General features: G+C 38.5%; 1 protein-coding gene across 11 annotated transcripts in view; it reads left to right on the plus strand.

Moving 5' to 3' along the window:
• ZZZ3 (zinc finger ZZ-type containing 3) overlaps positions 1-23,800 on the plus strand; it is a 119,157-nt gene that overhangs the window by 34,253 nt on the left and 61,104 nt on the right. For 5 of the 11 annotated variants that reach the window (XM_032360765.1, XM_032360770.1, XM_032360771.1 and 2 more), the window contains exons 2-3: positions 20,389-20,523; positions 22,058-22,211. The exons of 4 other annotated variants lie outside the window; for them this stretch is intronic. Coding sequence is in view for 1 of the 7 variants with exons in the window: in XM_032360775.1 (XP_032216666.1) it covers positions 22,189-22,211 (23 nt within the window). In the remaining 6 variants the exon portion in view is untranslated. Of the gene's footprint in view, positions 1-20,388; positions 20,524-20,602; positions 20,669-22,057; positions 22,212-23,800 lie in introns of all 11 variants that reach the window. 2 more of the 11 variants (XM_032360766.1, XM_032360767.1) reach the window with 2 other exon arrangements.

A 23,800-nucleotide genomic window follows, 5' to 3' on the forward strand; every position in this document is an offset into this window, starting at 1 on the left:
TAGAATAATGCTGGCTTCATACAGTGAGTTGAGAAAGTATTCTTCAGTTTTCTTGAAGAGTTTGAGTAGATTGGTATTTTCTTCTTTAAATGCATAATATATAGTATAGTCAGAATTCACCAGTGAAGCCCTCAAGGTCTGGACTTTTACTCGTTAGTAAGTTTTTAACTACGAGTTCTTTAGATAAGTTTAATGTATATACATTTCTCATTGGGTGAACTTTGTAAGTTTCTGATCTTTTAGGGAGTTTGTCCATTTTGTCGAACTTACTTTATTGACATGAAGTGATTTAGAATCTCATATTTTTAAAGATCTTATTTATTTGACATAGATCAGAAGTAGGCAGAGCTTCAGGCCGGGGGGTGGGGGGGGGAAATGACAGGCCCCCTGCTGAGCAGAGAGCCTGATGCAGGCTTGATCCCAGGACCCTGAGATTGTGGCCTGAGCTTAACCCACTGAGCCACCCAGGTGCCCCTAGAATCTCTTATCTTTTAAAAAAATTGAGATATGGTATAAAAATTGAGACATAATAAAATCCACCCTTTTAAACTGTACAATTCAGGGGGCGCCTGGGTGGCTCAGTGGTTTAGGCTGCTGCCTTCGGCTCGGGTCATGATCTCAGGGTCCTGGGATCGAGCCCCGCATCGGGCTCTCTGCTCCTCAGGAAGCCTGCTTCCCTCTCTCTCTCTCTCTCTCTGCCTACTTGTGATCTCTGTCTGTCAAATAAATAAATAAAATCTTAAAAAAAAAATAAAGTGTACAATTCAGTGGTTTTTAGTATAGTCACAAAGCTGTGCAACCATCACAGTACCTAACTGCAGAATACTTTCATTACTCTAAGAAGAAACCTCATACCCATTAGTGATCACTTTCAGCCATCTTCTCCCACTGCCAGTCTCTGCAACCACCGGTTTCCTTTTTGTTCCTTTGAATCTGTTCTGGACATTTATATCAAGGGGATCATATAACCTGTGACTTTTTGTGACTGGCTTTTTAAAATTTAGCATAATTTTTTTTTTTTTTTAAAGATTTTATTTATTTATTTGACAGAGCGAGAGAGCACAAGCAGGCAGAGAACGGTAGAGGGAGAGGGAGAAGCAGGCTCCCCACCGAGCAGGGAGCCTGATATGGGGCTCGATCCCAGGACCCTGGGATCATGACCTGAGCTGAAGGCCCCTGCTTAACCAACTGAGCCACCCAGGCGCCCCTAGCATAATGTTTTTAAGGTTCATTCATGTTTAAGCATCTCCCTTTTATGGCTGAGGAATATTCCCTTGTGTATATAATGCATTTTCTTTTTTTTTTTAAGATTTTATTTATTTATTTGACAGAGAGAAATCACAAGTAGATGGAGAGGCAGGCAGAGAGAGAGAGAGAGGGAAGCAGGCTCCCTGCTGAGCAGAGAGCCCGACGCGGGACTCGATCCCAGGACCCTGAGATCATGACCTGAGCTGAAGGCAGCGGCTTAACCCACTGAGCCACCCAGGCGCCCAATATAATGCATTTTCTTTTATCATTCAACAGTTTATGGATATTTGGGTTACTTCCACTTTTTGCCTATTATGAATGATGTTGCTATGAACTTTTATGAACAAGTTTTTTTGTGAACCTGTTTCCTTTTTCTTTCCTGTGTATCTACAAGTGGAATTCCTGGGTCATAGGGTAATTTTGTTTAACATACTGAGTATCTGCCAGACTTTTCCAAAACAACTACACCATTTTTTATTCCTACCAGGAATGTATGAGGGTAGTAATTTCACCACATCCTTGCCAACCAGTTACTACTGTCCATCTCTTTATTGTATTTATTCTAGTGGGTATGAACTCATATATCTTTGTGGTTCTTGTTCGTATTTCCCTAATGGCTACTGATGTTGAGCATCTTTTCATGTGCTTATTGGCTATTTCTATGTCTTATTTGCAGAAATACGTTCAAGGCCTTTGCCTATTTTTAAATTAGATTGTCTTTTCATTATGTTGCAAAGGTAGAACATTATAGATGAATGATTTCCAAATATTTTCTCATTTTTTGGGTTGTCTTTTCATGATCTTGATGGAGTTTTTAGCACAAAATGTTTTGATCTTGATGAGTATAGTTTATATGTCATTTTCTTTGGTTGTTCTTTTTTGATTTAAAATTTTTTTAAAGATTTTGTTTATTTGGGAAAGAGGATGTGGGGCTCAATCCAATGTGGGGCTCAATCCCAGGACTCTGGGATCATAATCTGAGCTGTAGGCAGACACTTAACCAATTGAGCCACCCAGGTGCCCCTAAAGCATTTTTAAAGATTTATTTATTTATTTGACAGGTAAGGGAGAGCAGGAGGGAGGGTAGGGGCAGACAGAGGGTGAAGAGACTCCCCACTGAGCAGGGAGGCCAAATGGGCTCCATCCCAGGACTCCAGGATCATAACCTGAGCTGAAGGCAGATGCCTAACTGACTAAGCCACCGAGGTGCCCCTGGTTTTAGATATTTGATTGTCATAGACTCTACATATCATAAAATCCACCATTTTAATTTTTTAAAATTATTATTAAGAGAGGAAGAGAGCATGGGCGAGTGAGGGCTAGGGAGACAGAGGGAGAAGGAGAGAATCTTTTTTTTTTTTTCTTTTAAGATTTTATTTGTTTATTTGATAGACAGCGATCACAAGTAGGCAGAGAGGCAGGGAAGCAGGCTCTCCACTGAGCAAAGAGCCCGATGCAGGGCTCGATCCCATGACCCTGGGATCATGACCTGAGCCGAAGGAAGAGGCTTAACCCACTGAGCCACCCAGGCGCCCTGGAGAGAATCTTTTTTAAATTTTTTATTAACATATAATGTATTATTTGTCTCAGGGGTACAGGTCTGTGATTCATCAGTCTTAAATAATTTACAGTGCTCCCCATAGCACATTCCCACCCCAGGGTCTGTTACTCAGCCACCGGATCCCTCCCACCTTCTTCCACTCCGGCAACCCTCAGTTTCCTGAAATTATGAGTCTCTTACGGTTTGTCTCCCTCTCTGGTTTCATCCTATTTCATTTTTTCCTCTCTTCCCCCATGATCCTCTGTTTGGATTCTCAAATTCCACATGTCATTGAGATTATATGGTAATTGTCTTTCTCTGATTGACTTATTTTGCTTAGCACAATACCCTCTAGTTCCATTCAGGTTGTTGCAAATGGCAAAATGTTATTTTTTGATGGATGGATAATATTCCATCATGTATACATACCACATCTTCTTTGTCCATTCATCTGTCAGTGGATATCTAGGCTCTTTCCATAGGTTGGCTATTTTAGACATTGCTGCTATAAACATTGGGGTGCACGTCCCATCAGATCACTACATTTGTATCTTTGGGGTAAATACCCAGTAGTGCAATTACTCGGCCGTAGGGTAGCTCTGTTTTCAACTTTTGAGGAACCTCCATACTGTTTCCCAGAGGGGCTGCACCAGCTTGCATTCCCACCAGCAGTGTAGGAGTGTTCCAACATCTTTCTCTGCATCCTTGCCAACATCTCGTTTCCTGACTGGTTAATTTTAGCCATTCTGACTGGTATAGGATGGTGTCTCATTGTGGTTTTGATTTGTATTTCCCTGATGCCGACTGATGTGGAGCACTTTTTCATGTGTCTTTTAGCTATCTGGATGTCTTTGCAGAAATGTCTGTTTATGTCTTCTGCCCATTTCTTTTTTTTTTTTTTTAAAGATTTTTTATTTATTAATTTGACAGAGAGAAATCACAAGTAGATGGAGAGGCAGCCAGAGAAAGAGAGATAGGGAAGCAGGTTCCCTGCTGAGCAGAAAGCCCGATGCGGGACTCGATCCCAGGACCCTGAGATCATGACCTGAGCCGAAGGCAGCGGCTTAACCCACTGAGCCACCCAGGCGCCCCTCTTCTGTCCATTTCTTGATTGGATTATTTGTTCTTTGGTTGTTGAGTTTGATAAGTTCTTTCTAGATTTTGGATACTAGCCCTTTATCTAATATGTCATTTGCGAATATCTTCTCCCATTCGGTCAGTTTTCTGGTTGTCTGTCAGTTGTCTTGGTTTTGTTGCCTGTTTTCTTTGCTGTGCAGAAGCTTTTTATCTTGATGAGGTCCCACTAGTTCATTTTGTTTGCCCTAGCTTCCCTTGCCTTTGGCATGTTCCTAGGAAGAAGTTGCCCGTGGCTGAGGTCGAAGAGGTGGCTGCCTTTGTTCTCAAGGATTCTGATGGATCCCTGTCTCACATCAAAGTCTTTCATTGATTTTTGAGTCTAGTTTTGTGTGATGTAAGGAGATGGTCCACTTTCATTCTTCTGCTTGTGGCTGTCCAATTTTCCCAACACCCTTTGTTGGAGAGACTGACTTTTTTCCATTGAACATTCTTTCCTGCTTTGGCGAAGATTAGTTGAGCATAGAGTTGAGGGCCCATTTCTGGGCTCTCTATTCTGTTCCACTGATCTGTGTGTCTTGTGCCAGTACCATACTCTCTTGATGATTACAGCTTTGTGATAGACCTTGAAGCCTGGAATTGTAATGCCACCAGCTTTGCTTTTCTTTTTCAACATTCCTCTGGCTGTTCAGGGTCTTTTCTGGTTCCATACAAATTTTAGGATTATTTGTTTTGTTTCTTTGAAAAATGTTGATGGTATTTTGATAGGTATTGTATTAAATGTGTAGATTGCGCTAGGTACATAGACATTTTCATAATATTTTTTCTTCCAATCCATGAGCATGGGATGTTTTACCATTTCTTTGTGTTTTTCTCAATTTCTTTCATGAGTATTCTATAGCTTTCTGAGTACAGATTCTTTGTCTCTTTGGTTAGTTTTATTCCTAGGTATCTTACGGTTTTGGGTGCAGTTGTAAATAGGATCCACTCCTTAATTTCTCTTTCTTCTGTCTTGTTGGTGTATAGAAATGCAACTGATTTCTGTGCATTGGTTTTATATCCTGCCACTTTACTGAATTCCTATATGAGTTCTAGCAGTTTTGGGGTGGAATATTTTGGGTTTTCCACATAAAGTATCATGTCATCTGCAAAGAGTGAAACTTTGACTTCTTTGCCGATTTGGACGCCTTTTATTTCTTCTGTTGTCTGATTGCTTAGGCTCAGTCTTCCAGTACTATGTTGAACAGCAGTGGTGATAGTGGACAGCCCTGCCGTGTTCCTGACCTTAAGGGAAAAGCTCTCAGTTTGTCTCCATTGAGAATGATTCTTGCTGTGGGTTTTTCATAGATGGCTTTTAGAATATTGAGATATATACCCCCCATCCCGACACTTTGAAGAGTTTTGATCAACAAAGGATGCTCTAGGGGTGCCTGGGTGGCTCAGTTGGTTAAGCAACTGCCTTCGGCTCAGGTCATGATCTTGGAGTCCTGGGATCGAGTCCCACATTGGGCTCCCTGCTCAGCAGGGAGTCTGCTTCTCTCTCTGACCTCTCCCCTCTCATGCTCTCTCTCTCGAATAAATAAATAAAATCTTAAAAAAAAATAGAAAGGATGCTCTACTTTGTCAAATGCTTTTTCAGCATCTATCGAGAGTATCGTATGGTTCTTGTCCTTTCTTTGATTAATGTAGTGCATGGCATTAATTAATTTGCAAATGTTGAACCAACCTTGTAGCCCAGGAATAAACCCCACTTGGTTGTGGTGAATACGCCTTTTAATGTACTGTTGGATCCTCTTAGCTAGTATTTTGGTGAGAACTTTTGAATCCATATTCATCGGGGATATTATTAGTCTGCAGTTCTCCTTTTTGGTGGTATCTTTGTCTGTTTTGGGAATCAAGGTAATGCTGGCCTCATTAAATTAGTTTGCAAGTTTTCCTCCCATTTCTGTTTTTTAGAATAGTTTCAGGAGAATAGGTATTATTTCTTCTTTAAATGTTTGGTAGAATTCCCCTGGGAAGCCATCTGGCCCTGGGCTGTAGTTTGTTGGGAGATTTTTGATAACTGCTTCAGTTTCCTTGTTGGTTATAGGTCTGTTCCGGTTTTTCTTTTTCTTCTTCGTTCAGTTTGGTAGTTTAACATCTTTAGGAATGCAACCATTTCTCCCATATTGTCTAATTTGTTGGTACAATAGTTGCTCATAATATGTTTTTTTTTTAAATTTTTAATTTATTTATTTGACTGACAGAGATCACAAGTAGGCAGAGAGGCAGGTAGAGAGAGAAGAGTAGGTAGGTTCCCTGCTGAGCAGAGCGCCCGATGCGGGGCTGGATCTCAGGACCCTGGGAACACGACCTGAGCTGAAGGCAGAGGCTTTAACCCACTGAGCCACCCAGGTGCCCCTGCTCATAATATGTTCTTATAATTGTTTTTGTTTCTTTGGTGTTGGTTGTGATCTCTCCTCTTTCATTCATGTTTTTATTTACTTTGGTCCTTTCTCTTTTCTTTTTGATGGCCAGGGGTTTATCCATCTTACTAATTCTTTCTAAGATTCAGCTTCTGGTTTCGTTGTTCTATTCTGCTGTTCTTATGGTTTCTGTTTCATTGATTCCTGCTCTGGTCTTTATTATATCGCTTCTCCTGCTGCGTTTAGGTTTTATTTGCTATTCTTTCTCCAGCTCCTTTAGGTGTAGGGTTAGGTTGTGTATTTGAAACCTTTCTTGTTTCTTGAGAAAGGCTTGTATTGGTATATATTTTACTCTTAGGAATGACTTTGCTGCCTCCCAATGATTTTGAACAGTTGTGTTTTCATTTTCATTTTTTTCCGTGAATTTTTAAAATGCTTCTTTAATTTCCTGGTTGACCCATTCACTCTTTAGTTGGATGCTCTTTAGCCTCCGGAAAGAACTCAAATGTATGGAGTTATCAATGTATCTCCATACATTTGAGTTCTTTTCAACTTCCCCTTGTGGTTGAGTTCTAATTTCAAAGCATTGTCATCTGAAAACAGGTGGGGAATGATCCCACTCGTTTGGGACCAGTTGAGACCTGATTTGTGACCCTGTTATTCTGGAGAATATTCCATGTGCACTAGAGAAGAACGTGTATTCTGTTGCTTTGGGATGGAATGTTCTGAATATATCTGTGAAGTCATTCTGGTCCAGTATGTCCTTTAAAGCCCTTATTTCCTTGTTGATCTTTTGCTTAGATGATCTGTCCATTTCATTAATGTGGGTGTTAAAATTATTGTTGATGTGTTTCTTTGATTTTGTTATTAATTGGCTTATCTAATTGGCTGCTCACATGTTAGGGGCATCAGTATTTACAGTTGTTAGATCTTGTTGGATAGACCCTTTAAGTATGACACAGTGTTCCTCCTCATCTCTTATTTATAGACTTTGGTTTAAAATCTGATTTGTCTGATAACAAGGATTGCTACTGGTTTTCCACCCCCTCACTCTTAATCAAGAGATGTCTTAGGGTGTAAAATGAGTCTCTTGCAGACAGCATATCGATGGGTCTTGTTTTTTTATCCAGTCTAACACCCTGTGTCTTTTGATTGGGGTATTTAGCCCATTTACATTCAGGGTAACTATTGAAGGATATGAATTTAGTGCCATTATATTTCCTGTAAGGTGACAGTTACCATATATCGTCTCTGTTCCTTTCTTGTCTATGTTACTTTTAGGCTGTTCCTTTGCTTAGAGGACCCCTTTTAATATTTCTTGTAGGCCTGGCTAAAACAAAAATTCTTTTAGTTTCTCTTTGTCCTGGAAGGTTTTTATCTCCTACTTTCAGTGACTTCATAGCTGGATATAGTATTCTTGGCTGCATATTTTTCCTCATTTAGTACCCTGACTATATCATGCCGGTCCTTTTCTGGCCTGCCAGGTGTCTGTGGATAGGTCTGCTGCCAGTCTAATGTTTCTACCATTGTAGGTCACAGACCTCTTGTCCCCGGCTGCTTTCACTATTTTTTCTTTGTCTCTTAGATTTGTAAGTTTTACTACTAGATGTCAGGGTGTTGATCTGTTTTTATTGATTTTGAGGGAGATTCTCTCTGCCTCCTGGATTTTGATGTCTGTTTCCTTCACCAAGTTAGGGAAGTTCCCTGCTGTATTTTGCTCCATTATGCCTTCTGCCCCTCTCTTTCTTCTTCTGGGATTCCAATTATTTTAATATTGTTTTGCTTTATGGGGCAGGGGAGGGGAGAGGAATAAAAAAAGAAGACTATGGTCTCACTGGTGAATAAAATCTGTGGCATAGTTGAGCCACTACTCCTTCAAACAGGGGCCCAACGTGTGGCAGATCTGGGGAGATCCCCTTCCTCCCCTAAGAGGAGTGGCATGGGACCCTGACATAGGAGTCCGCCACAGGAATCTGTGGGTTTGGAGACTACAAATGCTGGAGACAGAAACACTTGGTCACAGGCTGGAAGAGCACGGAGTTCTGCCAGATATCAGGAGACAGGAGTGATTGACTGCTTTTCTCCGAGGGCTCACTGAGGAGTGTGGCCCTGAGCTCTTGGCTCCTCCACGGCCAGAGATTGGGAGGCTGCCATTTTAATTCTCACCCTCCAAAGCTGTACGGAAAGACTACCAAGACTACCAAAAGCTACCAAGTGCAAACGTGAGCAGACTACTTACTTAGCCCAGCCCCTGGGCTAAGTCCACCGCAAGGGCGATGCAAATCCTCCTGTGGCAAAGACATTTGAAAATCAATGCAGTCGGTCCCTCCCCAAGAAGATCAGCAAGAACATCCAGCCAAGACCAAATCTACTAATCATTGAGAACTACAAAGGTCCAGTGCTAGGGGAATACAACACACAGAATCCATGGCTTTTTCCATATGATTCCTTAGTCTTTCAAAATTAATTTTTAAAATTTTTATTTTTTTCTTTCTATTTTTTAAAATTTTTCCTTCTTTTTCAGCCAATTTATCAATTCATTTTAAAAATTTTTTAAATATCCATTATTACAATCTTATTCTATCCCTTCATTGTATTTAACCATACACACACACACACACACACACACACACACGTAAGCTTTTCTTTCCTTAAAATTTTGGGGTGCAGATTCTTCTAACAGACCAAAATATACCCCAGATCTAGTATATGGTTTTGTTCTATTCACCTGCCTGATCATAATCTCTCCTTTTTTCCTTTTTTTGTGCTCTGCTGCTGTATCACCTGTTGGGAGTCGGCTGATGGAGGCTCCCTCCCCTCCACGGTCTATCTTCCTGTATATCACCTTGGATTCACTTCTCTGCATGTCCTACCTTCTAGAAAGTGGTCGTTTTTCTGTTCATAGAGTTGCTGCTATTCTTTTTGTCAACCTTCTTTTGAGTTCTTCGGTGTTCAGAATTATTTAATAATATCTAGCTGAATTCCTGGGACCAGAAGAAATTTAGGTCTCTTCCTCCTCTGCCATCTTGGAATCCCGTCTGAGGAGAGAGAATCTTAAGGAGGCTCCACACTCAGCGAGCAGCCCCCTGCGTGCAGCACTTAGTCTAAAGATCCTGAGGTAGGGCCTGAGCCAAAACCGAGAGTTGGACGCTTAACCAGCTGAGCTACTACCCTGGCAACCGTAACCATTTTTTTAAAAATTAATTTATTTGAGAGAGAGAGGTCATTGGGAGAAGCAGACTCCCTGCTGAGCAGGGAGCCTGATGCGGGACCTGATCCTGGGATTCCAGGATCATGACCAGAGCTGAAGGCAGTCGCTTAACCAACTGAGCCACCCAGGTGCCACCCCTAACCATTTTTAAGTGTACACTTTAGTGGCATTAAGTACATCACATTGTGGGCAGCCCAGTACCACTGTACATCTCCAGGACTTTTTTTGTTTATGTAACTCTGTATCTGTTAAGCCTGTGGATATCCAATTATTTCAGCACCATTTGTTGAAAAGATTATTCTTTTCCCATTGGTTTGTCTTGCCTCCCTTGTTAAAATAATATTTTTTTTCAAGATTTTATTTATTTGACAGATCACAAGTAGGCAGAGAGGCAGGTGGTGGCGGGGGGAAGCAGGAGGGTCCCTGCTGAGCAGAGAGCCCGATGCAGGGCTCAATCCCAGGACCCTGAGATCATGACTTAAGCCGAAGGCAGAGGCTTAACCCACTGAGCCACCCAGGTGCCCCTAAAATAATTATTTTTAAAATAGAGAATCTGTAGTTATATTAATATAATTTATTTCTAATAGTTGGTAATTTATATTTTTTTCCTAGTCAGTCTGGCTAGAGATTTATCAGTTTTGTTGATTTTTCTTAACCGTCTTTTGGCGGGGTTGGGGGGGGGCGTTCCTGGCTGGCTCAGTTGGTAGAGCATGTGATTCTTGATCTCTTATACCAGGGTTGTGAGTTCAAGCTCCATATTGGGTATAGAGCCTAGTTCAAAAAAACAAAACAAACCAACTCCTTCTCTTGGGTCCAGAGGGCAAGCTTTCTTTTTTTTTTTTAAATTTCTGTTTTCTTTTGTATTGGTTCTTATTTATTTATTCATTTCTTATTGCCTATCCTTTTTTGTTAATTTCTTCTTTTTATGATTATATTATACTCTTCTAAATGTCATTGAGTTGAGACCTTGTGTCTTTACTAATGTATGTTTATTGCTGTAAATTTCCTTGTAATACTGCTTTTGTTGTATGTCACAGATTTTAAAATGTAGGGTTTTTTCATGTAGTCCTACAATTTTCTCATTTCGCTTTTGATTTTCTCTTTGACTTATGGGTTGTTACTTATTTTGAGTATTTGGGGATTTTTGAGATATATTACTGATTTCTAATTTAATTCCATTGTAGTCAAATTATGTGATTTGAATTCTTACTAAAAGCTATAGCTTTTTTCAAATAATTTAAACTACTTTTAAACTGTTTTTAGACCATTTACATTTAAAGTGATTTTTTTTTTTAAAGATTTTATTTATTTGACAGAGAGAGATCACAAGTAGGCAGAGAGGCAGACAGAGAGAGAGAGAGAGGAGGAAGCAGGCTCCCTGCAGAGCAGAGAGCCCGATGTGGGACTCTATCCCAGGACCCCGAGATCATGACCTGAGCCGAAGGCAGCAGCTTAACCCACTGAGCCACCCAGGCGCCCTAAAGTGATTTTTTGAAAAAGATTTTATTTATTTATTTGACAGCCGGAGATCACAGGTAGGCAGAGAAAGGCAGGCAGAGGGAGTGGAGGAAGCAGACTCCCTGCCGAGCAGACTTTCTGAGAGAGTCTGCTCGGCAGCGGCTGCGGGGCTGATTCCAGGACGCTGGGATCATGACCTGAGCCCAAGACAGAGGCCTTAACCCACTGATCGACCCAGGCGCCCCTAAAGTGATTTTTGATAATAGGTAAATTTAAATCTCCTACCTTCCAATTTTTAAAACTTTATCCTATATGTTCTTTATTCCCATTTCCTTTTTATTCTGCCTTATTTGGGTGTTTTATTTTTTTATTTATTTTTTTAAGATTTTATTTATTTATTTGACAGAGAGAGAGATCACAAGTAGGCAGAGAGGCAGGCAGAGAGAGAGAGAGAGAGAGGAGGAAGCAGGCTCCCTGCTGAGCAGAGAGCCCGATGCGGGACTCGATCCCAGGACCCTGAGATCATGACCTGAGCCGAAGGCAGCTGCTTAACCCACTGAGCCACCCAGGCGCCCCTATTTGGGTGTTTTAAAAATATCTTTATTTTATTTCCTTTGTTGGCTTATTAACTATCACATGTGGTTTTTTTAAAATGGTTATTTTAGGTTTCATAATATGCATCTTTAATTTATCACATATATGATACTATACCACTTCACGTGTAATATTATCTCTGCTGTTTTGCTTATACAGTTTACTTCCATCTATGTTGTAAATTTCACAATATATTGGTATCTTTTTTTGGTTGAAATAATCAATTCTCTTGTAAGGACATTTAAAAACTAAGGGGGAAAATTTTTTAATTTATTCTCATTTACTCTTTCCTGTGCTTTTCATTCCTTTGGGTAGACCCAGACGGTCATCTAATATCCTATGTCTGAAAAACTTCCTTTAATATTTCTTATGGTGCATGTCTGTTGGTGATGGTATCTTTCAACATTTATAATTTAAAATATCTTTATTTCATGTTAGTTTTTGAAAGATATTTGCTCTGGCAACTGAGTTCTTAATAGCATTTTTCAATACCTTAAAGATAGATTTCATTCTCCAGACGTGTATAATTCTAATCTCAGACTGATTTCATGGGTGATCAGAGTTCTTTGGTAGGTAATCAACTCACTTTAGGGTACAGGTTGAAACGGTGCCTCCTCCTAGTTCCCCGCCATCTTGTCTCCCTAAATTTCATTCTCTTTAGCTTCTTTGATCTTTGGATTTATAATTTCCTTGAAATTTGAAAAGTTTTGGGTCATTATTTTCCCTACTTATGTATTTTTTGTTTTTGTTATTTTTATGAGACTAACGTACTACCTACTGTGCTAACGAGGCACCTTATTTTTATTATTTTTGGATTTATTGAGTTTTGAGAGAGAGAGAGAGCATGCATGGGTATACACAGGAGAGCATGGGGAGGGGCAGAGGACGAATGAGAGAGAATCCTCAAGCAGACTCCCTGCTAGATACTGAGCCCCATATGGGGCTCAATTCCAGGACCCTAAGATCATGAGCTGAGCCAAAACCAAGAATCAGATCCTTTAACTGACTGAACCAGTCACGTGCCCCTTTCCTGCTTCTTTTGGGTACTCTGACTAATTGGATACTCGTGTACTGGGATGCTTGATGGTGTTCCACAGTTTGTTTATGCTTTTTTTCCTTCAGTCTTGTTTTCTTCTCTTTTGTATAGTGTCTTTTGCTTTGTCCTCATTTTCATTGACCTAATCCCAGCCAGTTTTTTAAAATACTAAAATAATTTTTATAATACCAAAACCAATCAAATTTCTAAAAAGTCTTTTTTTTTTTTTTAAAGATTTTATTTATTTATTTGACAGAGAGAGATTACAAGTAGGCCGAGAGGCAGGCAGAGAGAGAGGAAGGGAAGCAGGCCCCCTGCCGAGCAGAGAGCCCAATGTGGGACTCAATCCCAGGACCCTGAGATCATGACCCGAGCCAGAGGCAGCAGCTTAACTCACTGAGCCAGCCAGGTGCCCCTAAAAAGTCTTTTATATTTCTACCTAACATGCTTAATCTCTCTCCATATACTTTTTTTTTTTTTTAAGATTTTAAAAATTTATTTCACAGACATAGATCACAGGTAGGTGGAGAGGCAGACAGAGAGAGGGGAGGAAGCAGGCTCCCTGCTGAGCAGAGAGCCCTACGCGGAGCTTGATCCCACGACCCTGGAATCATGACCCTCGCTGAAGATAGAGGCCTTAACCCACTGAGCCACCAGGGGCCCCTCCATTACTTTTTTGAACATAGGAACTACATTTAAATAAATCATTTAATGTTCTTGTTTAGTAGATCTATCATGTATGGATCAATTTCTGTTTATTTTTCTCAGTATGACTGATATTTTCCTCTTTTTCATGTCTGTTAATTTTGTTTTTTAAACCTCTGCAATTACTAGTTTATTAGTATCATCCAGGACTCAGATGTTCAGTACTCCTCCTGAAATTACATAAACAAATGCAGATGGAAAGAATCCAAGTCAAAATTATATAACAAAACAGCACTCCATCACAAAAGCATGTAAAATTACAAGAACGCTATTTTGAAACACTGGCACTTTAAGATAACGATAATCTCACAAAACTACAAAATTGCCAAATTGTTCCCTAAACTGCTAAGTAGATAAGCATGAGTCTGATGATTGAGTTACGGTTTTGTAAAGAAAAATCAAATTCAAGTCAGGTAACTCATACTGAAATACCAAGTTTTATGTGTCTTCTTCCTTTAGGTCTATTTGACTTACATAAATGAGCAAACTATAATATAAGAAAATACACCTGATTTTAAATGTGGCATACATTTTATAAGTTGGCCCAATTAATTAAAAATACCTTTAATGAAAGTCAGGTTTCCTAAGAAATCCGTATTCAGATAAATAGGAGAAGACATTTATTTACAGCCAGCTCCCACCCCCCCCCTTTTTTTCCAGACCCTTTGCTGGGACTAATGTCAACAAAAAATTTAATACGGCAGTGTATTTTAAGCTCACGCTTTTGGGATACATTCTCATGTCTTCTTTAATGTGGGAACTGCAAATATAACTGCCATTACATGGTAATGGGAGTTAAGGAATGTAGAGTCCTCATGTAAGGATTAGAACATACTTTTCTCTTAGTCCTTCAAGACAGACTTTTCAAAATGTTTGATTCTACTGATCCTATGCTGTGATTAGACTTATTGCTTTTCACTTTATAAATGTGACTGGGCTATGTGAGATCTGGTATCAGTCGATCAAGATTTGAGTTTCAGTTATGGATGAAAACTGTCTCATTTCAACTTTTATTACCTCATCATGAGTATGCAGGGTGCAAACAAAAGCTTTTTATCAGCTAACTATCTGAAAAGATAAACACTGTAATAATCCGTGTGATCCAAAATGGGCAAAAGCAAAAGACTACCTTCCCTTTAAGAAGAAAAATTTTAGGGGCGCCTGGGTGGCTCAGTGGGTTAAAGCCTCTGCCTTCGGCTCAGGTCATGATCCCAGGGTCCCGGGATCGAGCCCCACATCGGGCTCTCTGCTCAGCAGGGAGTCTGCTTCCTCCTCTCTCTCTGCCTGCCTCTCTGCCTACTTGTGATCTCTGTCTGTCAAATAAATAAATAAAATCTTAAAAAAAAAAAAAAAGAAAAATTTTAGACCTATGAAAAGGACAATAATACTAATTAAAAAAAGGTATTTACTTAGAAGCACCCAGAATGTCAATGGAACAGCTGCAACGTTTTTTTTTCTTTGCAATTACAGAGTGGTATTCCGTTAACAGAGCAACAACTATTTCGTAGAGCTACATCAGAGACAACTGAAGATGAAACGTTACCATCCCAATATATAACTAATTTGTGCTGTGCACCAACAAGAACCTGCTTTAAGGTTCCATGCTAGTTTACAACCCCCATACTGTACTAGGCAAGGTTAAGTGGCTATTGAAAATACCACCAGGACAGGGCTATCTAAAGATACTCTCTGCTGATTTTTTTTTGAAAAGATTTTATTTATTTATTAGAGAGAGAGATAGCTCACAAGTAGACAGGGAGGCAGCCGGGGGGGCGGGGGGAAGCAGTCTCCCTGCTGAGCAGAGGGACTGATGCGGGCTTGATCCCAGGACGGTGAGATCATGACCTGAGCCAAAGGCAGAGGCTCAACCCACTGAGCCACCCAGGCGCCCCTGTCTGCTGAGTTTTTATTGGATGCCAGGCATTGTCAATTTTACCTTGTTTGCTGCTGAAATTTTTATATTACTATGAATATTCTTGAGGTTTGTTTTGAGACACAGTTAAGTTCCTTGGAAATGGCTTTATTATTATTATTTTTAGGCTTTTAAAAAATTCTGTTAGGTGGGACCAGAGTGGTCTTTAGAACTCATTTTACCCCACTACTAAGGCATTGCCCCTCTGAGCACTGTATTTGATATTCTGTGAATTGGAAGGTTTTCTGCTCTAGCCAGAAGGTATACAGACCATTGCTGTGGGCAGTGTGAGTCATGGTCAGTGGTATGCTGGAGCTTGTGAGGGCTGTTTGTTAAAATGTTAGGAAGTTTCTGGGGTTGTTAAATTCTTCTTCTTCTTCTTTTTTTTTTTTTGAGATTTTATTTTTAAGTAAACTCTACACCCATCTTGGAGCTTGAACCCAGAACCCTGAAATCAAGAGTTGCCTGTTGCACTGACTAAATCAGCCAGGAGCCCCTGAGCTGGTTTAATTCTTAATAGAATTAAATTATATGTGCTTATAATTTAATCAGTTATATTGAGAACAAAGGATGATACCTCAAAGCTCATTACCTCAGTATTCTATTATTACATGTGACGGTTTTTATGCACAGGTGATAATTTACATCTGTTATAGCTCTGTGGTACAAATACTAGATAATGTTTGATGTGCTACCATGCATGTTTTTCTAACTTAGCCCTAAGTGATAGTTAATAGCTTGAAATTGCTGCAGGTGGGAATATTCATACCACGGACATTGGTAATCCTGTAAACCAATAACTACAAACAACTAACTGCTCCTGGTTGTTAAAAATTTTCCAGCATACCCCTGGCTGTGGATATCATTCTCTGTATTCCTTATGGATGTTTTTCCAGGCCTTTTGCAGGCCTTGGACATGCACACTGATCAGTACTTGGGTTAGACTTGAGGGGAGTTTCTGCAGATCTTCTGATGTTCTGGAAACCGTAGTTACTTTGGCCTCCCCAAACTACTCAGTTCATCTTTTTAACTCAGGGAGATTTGATTACCCTCCACACTCCGTAGTCTGGAAACTCTCGCATCAGTAAGCTCGAGCAATTATCAACTTTGCTTCATTTGTTTCTCCTCTTTCATTGACCATTATCCTGGGTTACATTGTCTGGTTTCCAGTGTCTATTGTCCCGAATTTTAGTTGTTTTTCATTGTTTTGGGTGGCAACATAAATCTCATTCCTGTTACTTTGTCTTGGCCAGAAGTGGAAGTCTGTTGGAAGCATTTTAGTTAGGAGAGAGACATAGGTGTGCATTTTAGATCACTCTGTAGAACATGCATTTGTAAGGGATGAGACTTAAAGTAGAAGGACCAGTTACATGTCAGGTAAGTTAGTTAAAGTGAATGATGAAAGCCTAAGGTTGGTCTTGGATGTTGATAACTACAGAGGTGGGGGACAATATGGGAAATATGTAGGGAAGTATCTAGCATAGGGTTTCTAAAAGGATGGATATGAACTGTTTGCATCTGAGTCACCTGTGGTATTTGATAAAATGAAGATTCTGTGCCCTACCCCAAGTTTATTGAATCTGAATTTCTAAGGATGAGGCTTAGAAATTTCCAGTTTATTTTATTTAAAGATTTTATTTATTTATTTATTTTTTAAAAAAGATTTATTTGTTTGTTTTAGAACACACTCAAGCATGGTGCAAAGGGGCAGAGGAGAGGGAGAAAGAATCTCAAGCAGACTCCCTGCTGAGTGCAGAACTTGGCATAGGGCTCAACCCCACAACTCTGAGATCTAACCTGGGCTGAAAATCAAGAGTCTGACTGTTAACTGAGTCACCCAAGTGTCCCTAAAAGTTTTATTTTTAAGTAGTCTCTACCACTAACGTGGGGCTTGAACCCACAACTCTGAGATTGAGTCACTTGCTCCATTGACTGAACTAGCCAGGCACCCCTGGAAATTTGCATTCTATTTATTTATTTATTTACTTATTTATTTATTTATTTTTAAAGATTTTATTTATTTATTTGACAGAAATTACAAGTACACTGAGAGGCAGGCAGAGAGAGAGAGAGAAGGAAGCAGGCTCCCTGCAGAGCAGAGAGCCCGATGCGGGACTCGATCCCAGGACCCTGAGATCATGACCTGAGCCGAAGGCAGCGGCTTAACCCACTGAGCCACCCAGGTGCCCTGGAAATTTGCATTTTAAATAGGTACCTAGGTAATGCTTATGAACACTAATGCTTCAGAAGAAACTGAAATAACTTCTTTCAAAGTATGATCCATATCCTTGGGGAGCCCCTACAACCCCTACTTTGCAATGACCTGAAGTACTTAACTAAAGATACAGATTTATGCATGCATATCCAGAACTCGACTGAATGTGAATTTCTGGGGTGGTAGGGTGCAGGAATTCCTTAGGCACAGTAAGTAGTGTTTGAAAACCACTAAGCTAAAGTACTTCACAGACATAGTCTCTTCTGAACTTCAGAGTAACCCTGAGAAGTACTCCTGTTTTATAGATGAGGAAATGAAGCACAGAAGAGCCAAGTGGCTTATTCATGGTCAGATTGTTGTTAATTAATTTTGATGATAGGGAATCATGTTTCTTTCTCCTTCTATCAAACCTGATGCTTCTGCTACCTTTGTGTTGACCGTGAGATATAGGCTCATCTCTAAAGTCTTTTGAAGGCGTCCAAGACACACTGAAACCATGGTTCCAAACAACTTAGGGAGCCAGGAAAGTGTGCTCTTTTTTGATTATACTTTGCACCAAATATTCAGTTTAGTTCTCTGTAGCAAATGATAAGTTTAATTATCTAGCAAAGGTGTTTCTGCCCCTGACCATCGTTATCTTAATGCTTTCTACACTCGCCTTTGAATGTCCTTGTCTGTTTTTTTTTTTAATTTTTAAAAAATTTTTAAAAAATATTTTATTTATTTATTTGATAGAGAGAAATCACAAGTAGGCAGAGAGGCAGGCAGGGAGAGAGGGAAGAAGCAGGCTCCCTGCTGAGCAGAGAGCCTGATGCAGGGCTCGATCCCAGGACCCTGAGATCATGACCCACTGAGCCACCCAGACGCCTCTGTCCTTGTCTGTTTCTTTTAAAATTATTTGAAGACAGGGTATAGTGCACAATTCAGTATCTTCATTTTAACAATGAAGAATTGGGTACTAATATGAGTCTATATATAACTTTTGTTTTCAATGTTTTCCAAGGTTCTATAAAACTAAAAAAAAATTTCGGTGTCTTATAATTTAGGTTGCATTTAGCTTAGATGTCACAGATTTTATTTTGCTGTGTAGCTTATAACTTTGTTTTATCAGTAGAACTGGTAATATTTTCTAGTGGGATTTTCTCTAGTCTTTTGAAGTGATTTCATATGTGCCATGAATCTTAGATCTCGTAATCTGTTTAGCACAGTAGCATCAGTGTTAGACTGCAGATAGTAGGAAAAGTAATTCTTTTCAGTCAAGATTGGTTTTGGATTTGCCTTTGGAATTCTTGAATAGTCTGTTGATTTTATTAGTATGTGAAAACAAGCGAAGTTCTGTAGCAAGGAATAAATACGAAGGCCTTAGAAATAGGATTTAAATGGTTTGTTTTCTATTTTGTATGCTTTTAAAAGACAAAATAGCTAAGTTTTTTAAATTTCTGAAAGTTACTATAGTTAAATAATTGAAAAAGGAAATTACTGTAGTTGTCACAAATTGAACTAGTTTATCGGCCCCATTTGAAATGTATAGTGAAGGAAACAAAGAATGCAGCGTAAGGAATATAAGAATTTGGGCTAGTTTAATTTGCTTGTTACAAAAGAATTTATAGCAACTTTTAAGCTTAGGAATACTTAAGATTTTAGTGTTTGCATTAATAGTGTTAATTTTTTATGGCATTGTTTAACATTTGTAAACAAATGAATAGACTTGTTTTAAGTACTTGGTGATAGATATCAGTATTTCTTAAACACTATTGTCTTGTTCTCTTGTGTTTTTTTTTCTTTAATTGAAACATAATTGATAAAACATTATATTAGTTTCTACTCTGGTATAATGAAACTTTTTGCGGGTAAGATCTGGCAGGTTGACAACTCCAGTATCAGATTTTATTCACAAACAGGTGTAAGGCTATCTATCTCTTTCCTTCCTTCCTTCCATTTTTGAGAGACAGAGAATGTGCTCACATGCCCACACAAGTATGGGAGGGGCAGAGGAAGAGGGAGAAAGAGAATCTCAAACAGGTGTCATGCCCAGCATGAAGCCCAACTTGGGACTTGATCTCAAGACCCTGAGATCATGATATGAACCAAAATCAAGAGTTGGACATCTGACCAAATGAGCCACCCAAGGGCACTCCAGCTATCTGCATTTCTATGCATTTTCTTTTTATTATATAGGAATTTAGAATGGCACACAATGGTAAATCATTTTTAGAATGCCATTCTTATGTTTCTGTGATACATATGAATGAGTTTTTTTAGTAGCTCACTTTTCTACTAATAAATTGGTTGAAATGACTTAAAGTTTTATATAATGCTTTCGGTCATGATTATGGGCACATTGTTGTGTTTCTCAGAGTTGTAATCTATAGCCATGTTATGTTTTTAAGAAGCTTACTTTTAGGGAACATTTGGATAGCTTCATCTTGATTTATTTCATCATATTTATCTTCTTTTTACTGCCAAAATAATGTTCACAAATGATTCATAGAGGGATAATCTAAATAAGACAAAATCATTACTTTAAAAGCATGGAATGTTTTAAAGTCACATTTAAGAAAAATCATGATCTTTTTTACTGCATTTTTAACCATTATATATTTATTCCCTAATATTGTAAAACACACACACACACAAAATACTTTTCTGTTAATGCCTGAGCAGTTACAGCCATCTGGAAAATGAGCTCTGTCTACATTGGGAGTCAGAGAAGGAATCTATGGAGCTCTCAAATTTCTAAGAATTTTAATTTAGAATTAAATCTTGAAACATTTTATGTGGGTACTCTGAGAAGCATTTGTAAGAGTATTAACAAATCATCTTAGTCTGTTGAAGATAGCACAGATTTTGTAGCCTAATATAAGGAATTATTTGTGCGGCTTAGTAGAGAATGCAGGGTGTTATCTAAGTATTTAGAAATACCACTTTTGTCCACATATCTGTAAAGAGTAACACATCCATAGTGACTATATTGTGGTTTCCCTTCACAGATATCAAGTTGTGCTAGTACAACCATATAAATAATTAATACCTGAAGTCTCAATGTAACATGGACAGTAACAGTGATGACAGATAAATACAGACGCTTGGGGATCAAATACTAGGCGAGAAACACTTTTAAAAAGGTAAGAAAAAAATGTAATCTTAATTAAGGCCAAGTGGGCTTTAGTTAGTAGAAGTAATTGACTAAAGTTTCTTTTTCAGTGTATCAGGCTTTTAAGAAAAACATCTGGGTGATCCTGTCTATCTTAATACTGGTAGAACTCAGCTGTAAGTATCAGTTCTGTGAAAATGACAGTTGCAGATACTCTTGCTTGGTAAATATCATAATGAGTGAGGTTCCTTTAGTAAACCCAATCCACAATGGGTAGGAGGTGGCCAACTGGAAATGGAATAAAGTGCTAAAAAGGGCATGTCCATGTGTACTCAGAGACACATCTTAAATTTTGGATCCTCTGCCCCTGATGTTTGCCACCCCCACCACACACTATAGAAGGTAATATTTTGCCCTGTTTGTGAAAGGCTTTTGAGGTTGGGTATTAAGGAGTTGGCAGTTGGAATCTTTGTTGTAAGATGAGTGAATTTTCAAGTCAAGGGTACTTTTTGTAGGATCATGTTTTCACTGTGCACCCTCCTTATATTAGTTTAGAATATTTCTTAATGTAGTATTATTTTATTTAGACAATTTTCCTACCTTGTGTTTTTCAAGAATTTATAGGCCATATTTGTGAGAGATTGCATCTCTTGATACTAGATATTATTACTGATCTAGCTGACTAAAATTGTTTATTTTTACTAGGCAGTAACTCTAGTTCACAATGTTTGTTAACTGCATCAGTTTTAAAATTTTAATCCTTCACTGTGAAAATCTTTTAGAATATAATAAAGTGATTGTCTGCATCATAAACATTGCTAGTCTTTTTCCTGGTATTCCTTCTTGTTTCCAAATGGGCACTTAACCATTTAGCCAGATACTCTGAAAAGGATATCATATATACATTATCATAAAGTAAAACTCTTAGTTAACAAGACTGTCCAAGAAATGGAGTACACTTAGATTAATTAAAATATCTGGCCAACAAAATCCGTATTGTTTTTATCCTAGTTAAAAATCCATATACAAAAATAATAGAACATTTTCTTCATTATAGAGTCTTAAGGCACTTTAGTAATCATCAGGGTTATCATATAGATATTTGAAGACTTAGTTGATTCTTTGGTGTGCATAATTTATTTTTGTTGTTCAGTCCCCAGTTTTGAATACTTAAGGGCCAAGGTTTGGGAAGGCCTCTAGAAAACTGTAAGAGATTATAAATTCTGTATGAGAAATTTTTATCAAAGGCAGTCTTGGGGTCACTTGAAAAAGATAACGCTCGTAGACTCCAGAGAAGAATGGAGCCACATTTTGATGCAAACTAATAATGAGTTGTTGGGAGGATTCAATATATTTCAAGGTCTTTTTGGTTTGTTTTTGTTGGTTTTTAAACATCATTTTCTAGTTTCTTGGTATCTCTGAGGCTACAGAGTTCTTAAGAAGTATCAGAGATGTTACTATAAATAGATATTCTGTTTTCTGCTGTTTCCTCTTATAGAAGAGGTAAATTTGTTAGCATAAGTTAATTTGTTTCTTTAATTTTTTTTTATTATTTTATTTTAAAGAAAGGAATTTAGGAGGTTCTAGTATTCTCCATGGCTGAAGCTGAGAGTCTGAAACCCTGATGCTTAAGCTCTATTCTAGATCGTAGCTCCAACTCCTTCAGGATATAAGGAAAAGAGATAATATTTCCACAATGATAGATCTTTGGTTGTACAGGTAAGTTATTTAGTTTTGCAGTAGTGAAGACAACTGTAGTTTGATATTTTTTGTGGGAGGGTTAACTTGTTATATTTCTATACTTTCTTCTGCATGCATATTATGCAGTCTGTCTGGCAGTTCTTAGGAGTGTGGAGCTGTAGGGAATGGGTTAGGGATGAAATATTTTCCCACTCTTCCCAATAGGGATATAAATGAAGTGACTAAGTATGTTGGAATCTCTAGAATCTCTACAGTCTCCTTGACACTGTAGGTATTTTTGATTGAAGGGGCATTATGAAATTCCTTGACTTTCTGCTTCTCCCCAATTTTCTTTCAAAGTATGCATTCATTCAGCATTCTGTGTATCAGTCTGTGTCATTTATCTATCATGTATCTGTCTCTCTTAATGGGGAAGAAAGCAGAGATCCCTTTATATAAGGCAGTACATAGTAGAATTCACAGCTTCAAAACACAAATATTAAGAACTTTTAACTTGAATTGCATTGGTGGGTCCCTACGTTTCACCCTCCTACTTTTAACCTGATAGTGGTAATTGCTCAGCTAAAGAAATTTGACTTAAAAGAACTGTATGACAAGAATAGTCTGAACTGTTACTAAGCAACTCATGTTTATGTTCTAGGTAGAAGAATCATATTGGTAACACTTTTCCAGTCGCTCTTGCTCTTTTTGCCTTTCGCTTTGGTTTGATATGGTATCATGACCAGTTTCCAAAAAATTGTTCAATTAATAAAACTAAATATTGTGATAATAAATATCGCCAAAAGGTTGATGTTAATGGATGATTGCCAGTCTCTCAGTCCCCAAAATAAATTATACTACTTTGGTAATTATAATGGAGCAAAAGGTTATAGGCATTATTTTTGAAAAATCTTTTTGAGATTTCTTTCTCATAGGTAAAGGCGATAGCTGGAGTAGTGTTTTATTAGGTGGGCCATTTTAGTTTTCTTCCTGTTAGTTCATATTGATGCAGTTCTGCAGATGGAGTCCCAGGGGCTGGACATTTATGGTCTGAAATACAGCTGATACTGTTTTAGAATCCTGCAGTTAGATTTGAGGTAAAGGTAGAGTCAGATTTGGGGGAGGATAGTTTGACAGCATGGGTGAGATATTAGAATTATAGGTAAGATTTGGAGCTTAATATGAATAGACAGGTTGAAATTTGGTTGACTGTCCTTGATGTGCACTCCAGTAGGAGGAAAACTTACGAGGGTGGAGAAGAAAGGAAGGGACTCTATTTAATTTTTGTGATTGGTTGGTCATATTCTCTTCTGTTTTAGGAAGTGCCATATTCATTAATTGATGTATATAACATGTAGGAAAAACTTCATTCTAGTTGCTAGATTGCATTTTGCCATATGAATATGTTAACTAACAGTTTCCCTTAATTCCGAAATTAGAGTGATTATTCCCTTAATTCCGATTTAGAGTGGGTTCTGGCTAAGCTTTTCACCACGTGTCTCCTATTTAGTTAACTAAAAAGGGTATTTTCTGAGATACTTAGTTTGTAAATAAGTTCCCTTTTGTTCCCTTAGTAATTTAATTTTTAGTAGGAATATAATTTTGTGCTCCAAACCTCTTCACTGAAT

Source organism: Mustela erminea, chromosome 10 (genome assembly GCF_009829155.1).
Source record: "Mustela erminea isolate mMusErm1 chromosome 10, mMusErm1.Pri, whole genome shotgun sequence".
Classification (NCBI taxonomy): Eukaryota; Metazoa; Chordata; class Mammalia; order Carnivora; family Mustelidae; genus Mustela; species Mustela erminea.